General features: G+C 36.2%; 1 protein-coding gene across 2 annotated transcripts in view; it reads left to right on the top strand.

The window, feature by feature from the left end:
• LOC150092957 (cartilage oligomeric matrix protein-like) overlaps positions 1 to 12076 on the top strand; it is a 92423-nt gene that overhangs the window by 63554 nt on the left and 16793 nt on the right. For both annotated transcript variants that reach the window (XM_090413404.1, XM_090413405.1), the window contains exons 17-19: positions 421 to 506; positions 1845 to 1940; positions 3585 to 3763. In XM_090413404.1, the coding sequence (XP_090269530.1) occupies positions 421 to 506; positions 1845 to 1940; positions 3585 to 3763 (361 nt within the window). The remainder of the gene's footprint in view (positions 1 to 420; positions 507 to 1844; positions 1941 to 3584; positions 3764 to 12076) is intronic.

Here is a 12076-nt window from a genome sequence, read left to right as displayed (position 1 = left end):
ATTTAACAAATGTTATCAACACCAATCAACAACCAGTATGTTATTCTACAATAACATACTCGCTTATTAAAAATAGCATTGTTAATTTACTGGTGAAGTCTCATCACCAACCGATGCGAAAATTATTGAATTTCAAAGACTAATTACTGGAGAAATAAGTTGCAGAGGTCGCTAGTTGTCCAACAATAATTTTAAGGCAGGTTGACAGTTGGAAAAATTTTAGAGGGCATTACTGTAATATTTGTAACAAAACGACTGACCAGTTGGAAGGATGAATATAGGAGAACCCTACTGGTGCGAAGAAATAACTAAACAGTAAAAAATAAACTATAAAATAATCATAGAAGTATTGAATTCATAATTTTCTTGTTTCTTAAAGAAAATAAATATTAGCTCATTTGTTTTTCCTCTGCCTTCTAGCGACTTCGATGGAATACAAAACAATGTAGATAACTGTCCCGAAATCCCAAACAGTGACCAACTGGATACAGATGGAGACGGAAAAGGTAACTCAAAGTTCCATAAAATTTATAAGTCCTCAAATATTGTTTGATTCCTCAAAGATTTACGCCATAGTTTCAATGACAAGAACAAACGCAAAACAGCTACGAGAAAATTGCTAAAACCATTTTAATGCTTTGCTAAAACCAACTTAAAAGCTTTGTGCAGGATCACTACCCGTCGTGATAGAGAGAGTATTGCGTTAGAGCCTATTACCTCGACTTTAAAGTTCAGCAGAATTTAATAAACTTCTAGCACGCATGGAACGTGCGATTCTGTTCCCTGGTCGTCAGGTGTCAAGAGGAGGTAACGGCGAAGGCAGCTGTTTGCATGATGTTGTTGAGTGATAACAATAGAAATTCGACTTGCCATCTGGAAAAGTCGAATGATGAAAATTACACAATTTTTATTGACACTCAAAAGGTTTTCTGTACTGGTAGGCACATTACGTAACATACTATTCATTTTACTGCAAACTTCTGAGGTTACTGCGAGTCAAGTTTGGATTGGCAACGCTGCAATTTCATTGTTGCTATTGGTAACGGAATTAATGCATCTCAACAACTGCATATTTGAAAATAAAACAAAATATTAAAATACGTTTTTTTTTTATTTTCTTTATATCCAATTTTTTTATCGGGATGTACTGCAGAAATAATATTTTCGTTGTATATTTTCGATATATATTTGGTTACGCATAACACATAATCTCTCTCTCTCTGTCTATCTCGGTAAAGACTGTTGTAATACATGCTACAAAAGTGCTTTTTTTTGCAATTTCCGCGCGTCGCTGCATATTACCTTTCGCTCAGCATGATTTATTAATTACTGCTGGTGGTGTTAAGTAAATGGGGATTTTTATGGAGTTATCTTTGGCCATAATTAGTTTATTTTTGGTTTGGCGTAATAACTGTCACCAGAAATTTGCTTCAAGATAACACTTTTGGGAATGGCTGACTTGAGAATTACCCCGTGCTGCTACCTCAATACGTTCGTTATAATTAAAAGCACTTCGGCACGAAAAATTGCAAGGCAACACGATACGTTAGACTTTTTTTTTTCTTTTTTTTGTTCCAAAAAGGATACATTTTTGCGTGTCAACTTTGTGTGCTTTTAATATACTTTTCTTCTTGACTTGATGTTGCTCATAAAAAAAAGCGACCGGTATCATCATGATGAGGATGTTAAACGACGTCTTGTCGTTTCTTAAATGTTTGTGCAAACAGATACGCGCGCTCTCTAGCGATGGTGGTGTGTGGGGGGGGTTGTAATTGCTTATCGATAAATTTACTTCAGGTCATGATTTAATTTTGCGTTTATTTTCTTTTCTTTCATTTTTCTAGGTGATGTGTGCGACGATGACAAGGATGGCGATTTGATTCCAGACAACTTAGATAACTGCCCCCTGGTGTACAATCCTGATCAAATAGATACTTTGGGTAAGTTTCTTTCCCCCTTTTTTATTTGCTATGGCAACAAACCATAACAAAGTTGATTAGCATGTTCGTATAATTAACTTGTATTCTTATCAACTGACCTATATGAGGTGCGTATCTGTTAAGTGAATATTTCAAAGCCTTAACTATTGCCAATTTAAACAGAGATCCCCACATTTCGATTGAAATTTGGAGATCTAAATTTGGAAATGCTCACTGCCTTTCCAACAGCAGCTAACTAGACAGAGAATATTTTATTTTAACACGGCGAATATTTTGTGTTGTTTACTATGCAGTGCCGACGTCATTCCACTACCCTTATTATTGTAATCATACCCAAAACAAGTTACCAAAAGGTTTTCGCCTCTGCTAACGTTTACTGACATGCTTCTATCTGAGATATTACTACAAAAAGAGTTTGTTTTTTTTGCAAATTATTGTCCCTAAAAGAGAAAAGTTTGCATTCACTATTGATACAAAAAAGTGACACCTAAATACACGAACAAAAAAAACACCAGATTGAAAAACTACATTAGTGGATAGTATTCCTGTTATTCTGTGCGATGTATTGGAAACAAATGGAAGCTAAATTCATTTCTCTCTTACAATTCAAGTTGTTAAAAAATTATTTCGCCATAATGTTTTTGAAGAACATTTATTTTTTGCCCTCGCAGAGACTTTTTAATGTGCATGTGAAATAATGAAATGCTAATTTATGATAATCTATCCTTGTACTGGAAAAGACCTTAAATCTAATCGAGTTTTGGACGCTGCGGGAGTCTTAAACAAACAAGGCCTTTGTGACGCCTTTTTTTCATTCAGGCCATTGGAAGGAAAAGAATACAGGGAAGGATATCTTTCCACTAAGAACAGAATAAAAAAAAAAGCCTAAAAGCACACATCACTTTTTTTTTATGAAAAGCGTGGGTTATTCTTTAACACGTTGGATTCATCTCGCCAGAGGTGAATGTACTCACCAGCGAAGTTTAGCTCATCGTTGTGATTAAATTATTTTTTCCCTTTTTTTCTTTTTCTTTTTTTTTAATCCCACAATCTATGCAGCTTCCTTCATCTTATCTTCGAGTATTTCTTCATCATGCAAAACGAAGGTGTCTTTTTTTTAAAAAAAAAATGTTGTTTAAAAATTAGTTTATTGTTCTCCAACCATGAACATTAAACCAAGATTCTGATAATAATTTCAACCCATTTAATGTTTCTGAGAAAACCGTATTTCATTTGTAATTGTCTTGTTGCTGGTGCTGGCATAGTCTCGTGGTAACTTCTATAACGCCAGATAGATTTTCTTGGTCAACCGAGTAGATTATTTTATATTATTGGATTTAAAAAAAAAACTCAGGTTTTTATCTTCGCAACTCATAAAATCGAACACAGAACTCACACCGCATTCATACAACAATATTAGTTCGGAATAGGAACACGAGATGGCGACAGCATTCTTAAATATTCTTACACGTAATTTTATCCTATAAAAACATTAGTAGCAAACTAACTCTGCTATCAATTCAGAAACATTAACGGATTTAATTGAGTTTTATTTAATTATTGCCTACTGCTATGAAAACGTGCCTTTCAGTTTATTATTACTTTTTTCGATGTCATTCACATTCAAATTTTATACTCGACTAGGAATCGGTAAAGGGGATATCTGTTTTAATGACACTGACGGAGACAACGTGACCGATGACGAAGATGTCTGTCCCGATAACCGCAAGGTGTATGCCACCGACTTCCGAGCTTACCAAACTGTAGTTTTGGATCCCGAAGGAGATTCGCAAATCGATCCACACTGGGTCATTTATAACCAGGTAAGGTAGTTTTTCAAACTGGATTCTTATCATTTCTTCTCACTGAAAGCATCGCTAATATTAATATAATTAACGCCTCCGTAGCGCAATTGGAAGAATGACGGTACATTGCGCCCTTCGAACGACGGTACATTGCGAACTTAGGCCTGTTCCTTCGATTGGAACAGGCCTAAGTTCGATTCTCGTTATGACGGGAGGAATCTTTATGTGGACTTTTTCAGTTGAAGGTGAGTTAACTGATCTCATACGGAGGTAACAGGGTTTTTTCTCCCGGAAACTCGGGTTTTTCATCCCGCATACAAAAAATCGGCCCTTCAGAACACATGCAATTTACAGACATAAAATACTAGTTGTTCTGGTGGGCGGTAGATGGCGTTGATGGAGATGATTGGTAGTAGAGGTTCGGTGTAGTGTATACATCGCGGGAGACAGTAGGTGTCCTCCCGCGATGAGTCTTCGGACTCCTTGGAGGTGTCACGAATAATAATAATAATAATATTTCTTATTTATTTCATTGTTTTTCTTCCTTTTGTCCATACTATTGTGCATGTTAAATCAACGAATACGAAAATGTTTGCCCTTTCTAAGAGTTTGGGCAATAAAACGCAATCAAATGGGACAAAGTTCCAAGAAATATTGCAGGTGGTCTAGGACTGAGATGCAGGTAGACGTCTAGCTCATCCTTATCTCTTCTCAAGACAAAGATTGGATGGACTCATCTCCATGAACACGATTAGGCATTTCAATAATGCCGGAACCGTTTTTTCGAATGCCATGTGGTTGATATTAATCAGGGAGTCGAACCACTACCTTCTCCATTTGACATAGTAACTCTATCAAAACAGTTTTATTATTAATCGAAAACAAGCAAGAAGGAACACATTGCAACAATGTGTTCCTTCTTGGTCAAGGAACACATTGCAACAATGTGTTCCTTGACGAGAAATATTTACTGTAAACATTAAATTTAACTCTTACTGTCATCACTGTAATTAAGCCTTAAATTGTTAAACAACGATACAGCAGCAGCAGTAATTCATTACCACACCAATGTTTTCTTCCCTATGCATTCGTAACGAGGCCACAAATATAAATATTAATAAGCGATTAAGTCCATATTTATATTTCCAGATTCACGGCACGATACTTCACTTCGTTTTCATGTCGGCAAAAATGTGAACCATTTTCATCATTCTGCTCATTTCATCTTAATTAACTCAAATAAATTATTCACTTTAATTACATTCGGTACACTTCACCCTTTATTAACCACCATATATTTATTCGTGGTTACATTTATCAGTAATTAATATCGATACAAACAAGCTCTTCATTTGGGCTCGTTTGTATCAACGTACATGGTGCTTCTTTTTTTTTTTAATGATTTAAGTACATTATTTTATTAATTCCTATTACAAAAACGTAACTTTAGGGGGGGGGGGACTTCTTCCCATGCCTTTTCATTTCTAAAAAAAAATAAATAAATAAACAGCATTCTTTTAACTCTTTTTTAACTCACACATTTCGCCATCGCCACAGCAGTGCCTTGAGCGATGAGAATACCAACGACAACTGCTGCCATCTCGTGTTCCTAATCCTAACTAGTAATATATAAGGAAGCAACTGTGTATATGTATTCTAAACTCGATTTTTTTCGTGTTAGAGTAGTAGTAGTAGTAGTAGATTTGAGAAGGAAGAGTCTACTAATTTGCAAAGGTCGATTAAATTGGAAATAGACCGAAAAAAAAAGCGAAAAAATTTCCCCTAGTAGACGAATTTTAGTAATACCTTTACCCTAGTCAAGGTATTCGTTTATGTGGTTTTTGTATTCATAATAAGTAGGAGGAAATCTGACAGTCAAATAAAAAAAATCAATCACGGATTTCTCTTTTTGGTTGAATTAGGTTTTGATATCAGAAAGAGAACTGCAAATTATACGACTGTAAATTTCATGTAATGTACACTAGCCTACTACAAGTTATAGGACACCTTCTGATTGCAGGAAAATAATGTAATGGAGTATGGAAACTTCATCGCTTACAAAGGAGATCAGCGATATTTCTCGGAAGACATTTCAGACTTGTATACATAGCTATGAGTATACTGAAAGAAGTAACAACGTTTCGGGAGGGGTGGGGGGAAGATGAGAAGTAATAATCGGATGTCATTTGGGAAAAATATCTGTTGGTACTTTGTACAGCAATTGAGCACCCTCAAGTTCACAGTATGCAACGTACTAGAGAAATCTTCAGTGGTCCACTCTTCAGACTGGAGACTGTTTGGATTTATTTGGGTTGAGAGGATGAGACATCATTCAAAAAACATTATTCAGGAGGATGATGATTTGTAATTGAAAGTGTGCTTTCAATGACGACGTTTTAAGGTCGCAATGATGTGGTGGGAATTAGATTCGTTAATTATCAGGACTGACTCTATAAAAGTTGTTATCTATAAGGGTTGGTATATCCCAAAATACCTTCCGGTACTTTCTGTGTTATAAAACAATGATTGTAGACACGTGGTTTTGAAGAAAACCGCATCGAATCATTGTAGTGGCCACACGGTCATGATCAGAACATCAGCGAGATGAAGTGCAACGCGTAAATAGGCCATAATCAAGACTATGTTATGTTCCATCGAGTCGTTTTCGACTCCTTGCGATCCCATGAACATACGTTCTCCATTCCAATCTGTCCATGATCATGTCTTTCAGAACCTCCAAGCGCACTCCAGTTGCTTCTTTCCCTCCATCCACTCATCTAATTCTTGGTCTTATCTTCCTCTTCTCCTGCTTCCATAAACTTTAGCAAGCATCGTCATCTTCTCCAGATTGTCATTTGTTCACATAATATGTCCGAAGTATGACAATTTTTGCTTGATGATCATAGCTTCGAGGGAGCAATCTGACTATATTCTGTCTGTCACTGATTTATTGGTTTGCTTTGCAGTCCAGGGCATTCTTAGTAAGCTTCTCCAAACGCATAATTCAAAGGCATCTATCTTCCTTCTTTCACTGTTTCTCAGGGTCCAACTTTCACATCCATACCATTGCTTTCATGATTCTGATTTTTGTTGTGAGGCTAATATCCTTATCTTTAAAGATCTTGCTTAAATTTGTCATTACTTTCTTTCCTAGTAATAATCTTCTTCTAATTTCTTCGGTACAATAACGATCTTTATCAATTCGGGATCCTAGGCGCACAAAATTGTTAACCGCTTCCATTTTCTCCCCAACTACTTCAAAATCGTTAAGTTCACATGATGCCATAACTTTTGTCTTTTTGAGGTTAAGTTTAAGGCCATAATTAAGACTACCTAATAGTAATTTCTATTGAAGATAGAGATAACTATTCCATGTTCTGTTTATATCCACGTATGTTCCACAACTTTTTGTTACGTAGTGTACATAAATATTAGTTTCTCAGGAAAAAATTAATACTCATATTAAAATGCTTAAAAATGTTCTCTTGTATTAATAATGTACTTAATACTATTTAATACGAAGCATTCGATGCACATACGTTATTATATTTAACAAAGAGGGAAAAATGCAGCGAACTATATACAGATAGTTCGCTGCATTTCGGTTGGCTAGTGACTACACCCAAGGAATTCGGCTTGTCCTCTTTTATGACTTCTCGCCACGGCTCGTTAAATATGCTGAAGCATGCTCACTGCACCGATGCTTCCAGTTGGCCTCGTTTATCTCTATCTGTTTTGGACTGGCTTCGACAGCGAAAAATTTTGTGCGAGTTTAACGCCTTCGCTGCTTCTTTCTGAATATTTTTAAAGTTCCTTTTGTGATTTTTTTTTTTTTTTGAGTCACCAAGCGGAGCGAGTAGTTGGTCCATGAGGTCTGTTGTTCGCTGAAATGTTCCGCAAAGAAATGTTGTGCATCAGCTCGTTTATATAATCTACACTTTCGCTAATAACTTAATCTTTCCGAGATGATAACAGTGCCTCATCATTTTCGTCTTGCATCAGTTTCTGTACTTTTGATAATCGTCTGTTCTGTTTCTACCGACGCACACTAAAAACCCTCATTACCTCCACAAACGATCGGTTTACCTCAATACACGTTTGTAATCAGACACTTGTCAGTAATTAAATGGGGTTAATATTCCAACTATAATATCGTAATTCAAATAAACTATGGTATTTAAGTATTAGATGCTCTAACGTCAAATTATGGTCATTTTGGCTGTGTTGTTTCAAGACAATTCGGAAAATTATCAGAAATTATAATCATAATTGTACGGGTTGTCTACATTGGAGCACATAACACTGTCATTTGGGGGAATCTCTCTCTTTCCTCTCCAAGAAAATGGTGCTTACTTATTGCGCTATTGATCCATTCGTGTGTTTTTACATGAGAAGATAATCCAGGATATTTATTATTAACATTTCTTATCAACGCGCTATAATTGGTCTTGGAGCTGTTATATCCTAATCTTTCGTTGAATTTTGTTTTCTAACTACTATGGAATGCAATGAATGATGCAAATGATATACTTTATACGTAAATGAGGCTCTTATGTTGTGTCCCAGATTCGTTTCTGCACGTGCGATAATACCTTGTGTTCTTGTTTTGGCAAATGTTTCTCTGTAAAAACAGCGCATTTAGCTGATTTCAAATTTAATTTTAAAAGTGCTCAGAAGTGTGCGGCTATGTTTTATTAGAGAAAACAAATTCTCCCATGAAGATTAAAACGTGACTTTTCTACAAGAGTAGGTGCTGCAGTTCATACCTCAATCACTTTAAACTTTGGAAGAAAAAACTTTGATTTCATCAGCAACAAGTCGCCATCTGTATAATTAAATCACTTCACTGGAAGAATGCAATAATAAGAATGAAATGCACGGAAAAGATAAATAAATTATCAGTAGTAGTAGTAATAATGGTATGAATTCACCTCCAAGGAGTCCAACGAACTAACAATATCTAATGGTAGTCCATTCCACACTCCAGGAGAAAAACTGGAATCTCACGTGCTTCCCTGCAACACTCCTAACTATGTTCCAGGAAGGACCCCGAGTGCTACTTCCACCATAAGTTGCAAATTCTCATTTGTGTCTATACTATAAGATATTGTACACCCACAGTTCATAGAACCTGGGCTGGCAGATTGCCAAGAATAGTCAATTCGTGTTGAAAGCTAGAAAAAGATAAAGAATGTACGAATTTGTCACTAACATGCGAAATCATGTGCTTTATATTAGTAGTATTCGTAGTAGTATTAGTAACATTTTCCAACTGTTGTACAAGCAAAATAGCTACTACTTTAAAAACTAGAATGTTCATAAAAAAAGCTAATTTTCCGACCTGTAATAGCAAACAAACTCATTCCACAAATCGGATTGATTACCCTATTATCGGAATGGATTCTCCTTCTTCTGCCATGCTCAGAAGTGTCGAAGGGTCTCTCATCTGTGGACGTGCAGTACACTTACTAATTTTACGTTTCTATTAATCTCCTTTCTTCTATCTGTGCTCTGAAGACTCTCATTTCCTTCAGTCTATCTTCATATGCACAGTTTCTTAGGCCAGACCAATTATCAGTTTAGTTACTGCCGCTGGATCTTTGCAACTATTTTCCCATATGGTTACCTAGGTTTCAAGGAGATTGCTACCTAGTTACCTAGGTTACTGATTTGGGCGCAGCATGAATCTATAATAATAATGCATAAACAATGCAGTATTGTACACAGAACTGAAGACCAAGAATATCGAAACGGACAGCATTATTTATCTGCACAGTTTCTTACAGTTTATGCTTCACAGATCATATACTATATTGTAAACATTACCGGACAGTCTCCAATGTTCCTGCTCCATTGCGCAGTCGCAAAGATGCCCTTCAATTAGCAATACCCAGATTCGCATCCCTTCTAAGACAACATTAAAATATTTTTAAAAAAAGGTTTTTGTTTAGTGTTTTCTTTATCTGCATGGGAGTTAGTCAATCTCATAAGGAGGTACCTAAGTTTTTTTCTTTTCAGCAAACCCGCTGAGGAACCTATGGAGTTAACAGACAGTTAACTGGCTTCACAGCCTTGCTAGAGCCTCAGTAAATTTCACGAAGACTCTCTTTGGTTGGAAAGACCTAGGGTCGAATTCCATCTAAGAAGATAAGAAACGTTATGACTTTTTTAAATGAAGATGAGTTAGCTAGTCTAATACGGAAGCTCCAGGTTTTGTTCGTCCCGGAAAGATTCGGGACGAAACTTGTAAAATAAACAAATTACCCAGAAGAATAAATGTGATTAAACTTAAATGCAATACGCTCAGAGCTTTATCGTTTCGTCCATAAATCAAAATGCCCCAATCTCATTTTCTCGAATAATGCGCATCAGGGGTAAAACTTCATGGCTTGCTAAGACTCTAAAGACACTGGAATATACTCTAAATACTGTTTAATAATCATATATACACCCTCTGTCCAAAATGAAACCGAACTTTTCGAAAATAGAAGAAAGTAGTGTCGCCACCTGTTGTATCTTTTTTGTTGTCGAAAGCAACAACCTTCATTAGCGTTGTGTCAACTGTTTATGACATTTGTTTCATTAGAGGCCGAGTTGTAGTGCTAAGAGTGACAGTGTGTTTTGACGAACGGTCGGAAAATGAGTTTCAAACAGAGAGCTGCGATTGACTTTTGTGTTAAAATTGGTAGAAGGTTTACCGAAACGCATAAAACGCTTCAAAAAGCATACGGTGATGAATGAGTATCCCGTACTGAAGTTTACGAGTGGTTTAAGCGATTTCAAAGTGGTCGTGAAACGCTTGAGGACGAGGTAATGCCGGGCCGTCCAAAAACTGGACTGAGCCAAGTTAGCATCCAAAAAGTGGGTGATTTCATCAAAGAAAACCCGAAATCATCCATGAGATTGATTGAAGATGAATTGGGGATTCCAAATTTTTAATGAGGTCATTGCAGTGCACAACATTTTGACCGCAAGTTTGGGCCTTCGTAAATTGAACTCGCAATTTATTCCCCACAAGTTGACCGACGACCAAAAAATGTATCGAATTGAAGACTGCAAGGACCTCATTAAAACCACTCGTAAGGACTCAAACATCCTTGAAACGATCGTTACTGGTGACGAAACGTGGTGTTTTGAGTATGAAACAAAGCGCCAGAGTGCTGAGCGGAAACCACCAGAAGAGGGGAATCCGAATAAAAGTCGCTTGGAGAAGTCAAAAGTAAAGACAATGCTGATTTATTTCTACGATTCGTTCCGCCTGGCCAAACGGTCAATGGTGAGTTTTATCTCGAAGTTTTGAAGCGATTGATAGCGAGAATTCGTCGCTGTTGGCATGAATATCGTGACTTCGTCAAAACACAGTCACTCTTGGCACTTAACTCGGCTTCTAATGAACAAATGTCACAAACAGTTGACACAACATTAACGAAGGTTGCCACTTTGGACAACAAAAAGATACAACAGGTGACGTCAGTAGTTTCTTCTATTTTCGAAAAGTTCGGTTTCTTTTTGGACAGAGGGTGTATAATTACAGAGTTATATAATTATTAAATCATATAACTAATTTTGTACAGTCTTAAGTTTCGAATCTCAATGGGATAAGTATTTAGTATGAGTAATGTTATTTCGTCCTTTAAGTTGTGGTATGGACTTCACAAAATTATCAAATTCTTTTGTGTACTGAATTATGAAGTTGGCGCTACGAAAGTGTGTTCGAAGTCGGTTTTCACATGCTTTGTATGTTCTTGAGGGAATCCAGAGAATCCGAGGAAAATAAAATCCCAAGAACAGCTGAATGATTGCTGAAGAATTAAAAAGAATGATCGTCCGAAAATTGTTATACAAAATATAAGCTGGAATTAATTAAAATAAACATTAAAATGTTAGAGAGTAATCGTATATAAGACTTTCAATGAAATATATATGAGTGACGGCCAAAAACTAGAATTCTGCATGCCAGAAGATGAAAAGAGTCCTTTCCAGTTTCATCTGTTAAATACTTTGTACAATTCCAGATGTTCTCAGTGAAATTTCCGAATTAATTCATCGGTCACTCTATAATTATTTGCATTGCAAGTCATGAAACTGAATATCTGACTTCCGCTTCCGTTAATCTAAAGGAGAGCCAATTCATATGGATGTTACTAAAGAAGCACCTGTGGAATTCAGTAAAACCCATTTCTTTTGGCATTTCAAATCAGATATTCATAATTTCTTAGTAATTAAATTCTTTACTTAAAAAAATAATCGTTTGAATAAAAAAAAACCCATCCGTGAATAATAAAAATGCTCGTACGTCGCTGCATTCCTCATCCTGGTCATCATTCTTCT

This window comes from Typopeltis vanoorti, chromosome 24, assembly GCF_054136105.1.
Source record: "Typopeltis vanoorti isolate ZY-2024b chromosome 24, IOZ_Tvanoo_1.0, whole genome shotgun sequence".
Classification (NCBI taxonomy): domain Eukaryota; kingdom Metazoa; phylum Arthropoda; class Arachnida; order Uropygi; family Thelyphonidae; genus Typopeltis; species Typopeltis vanoorti.
Note: the sequence above shows the minus strand (reverse complement) of the source record. Positions and strands in the feature narration are given on the sequence as shown.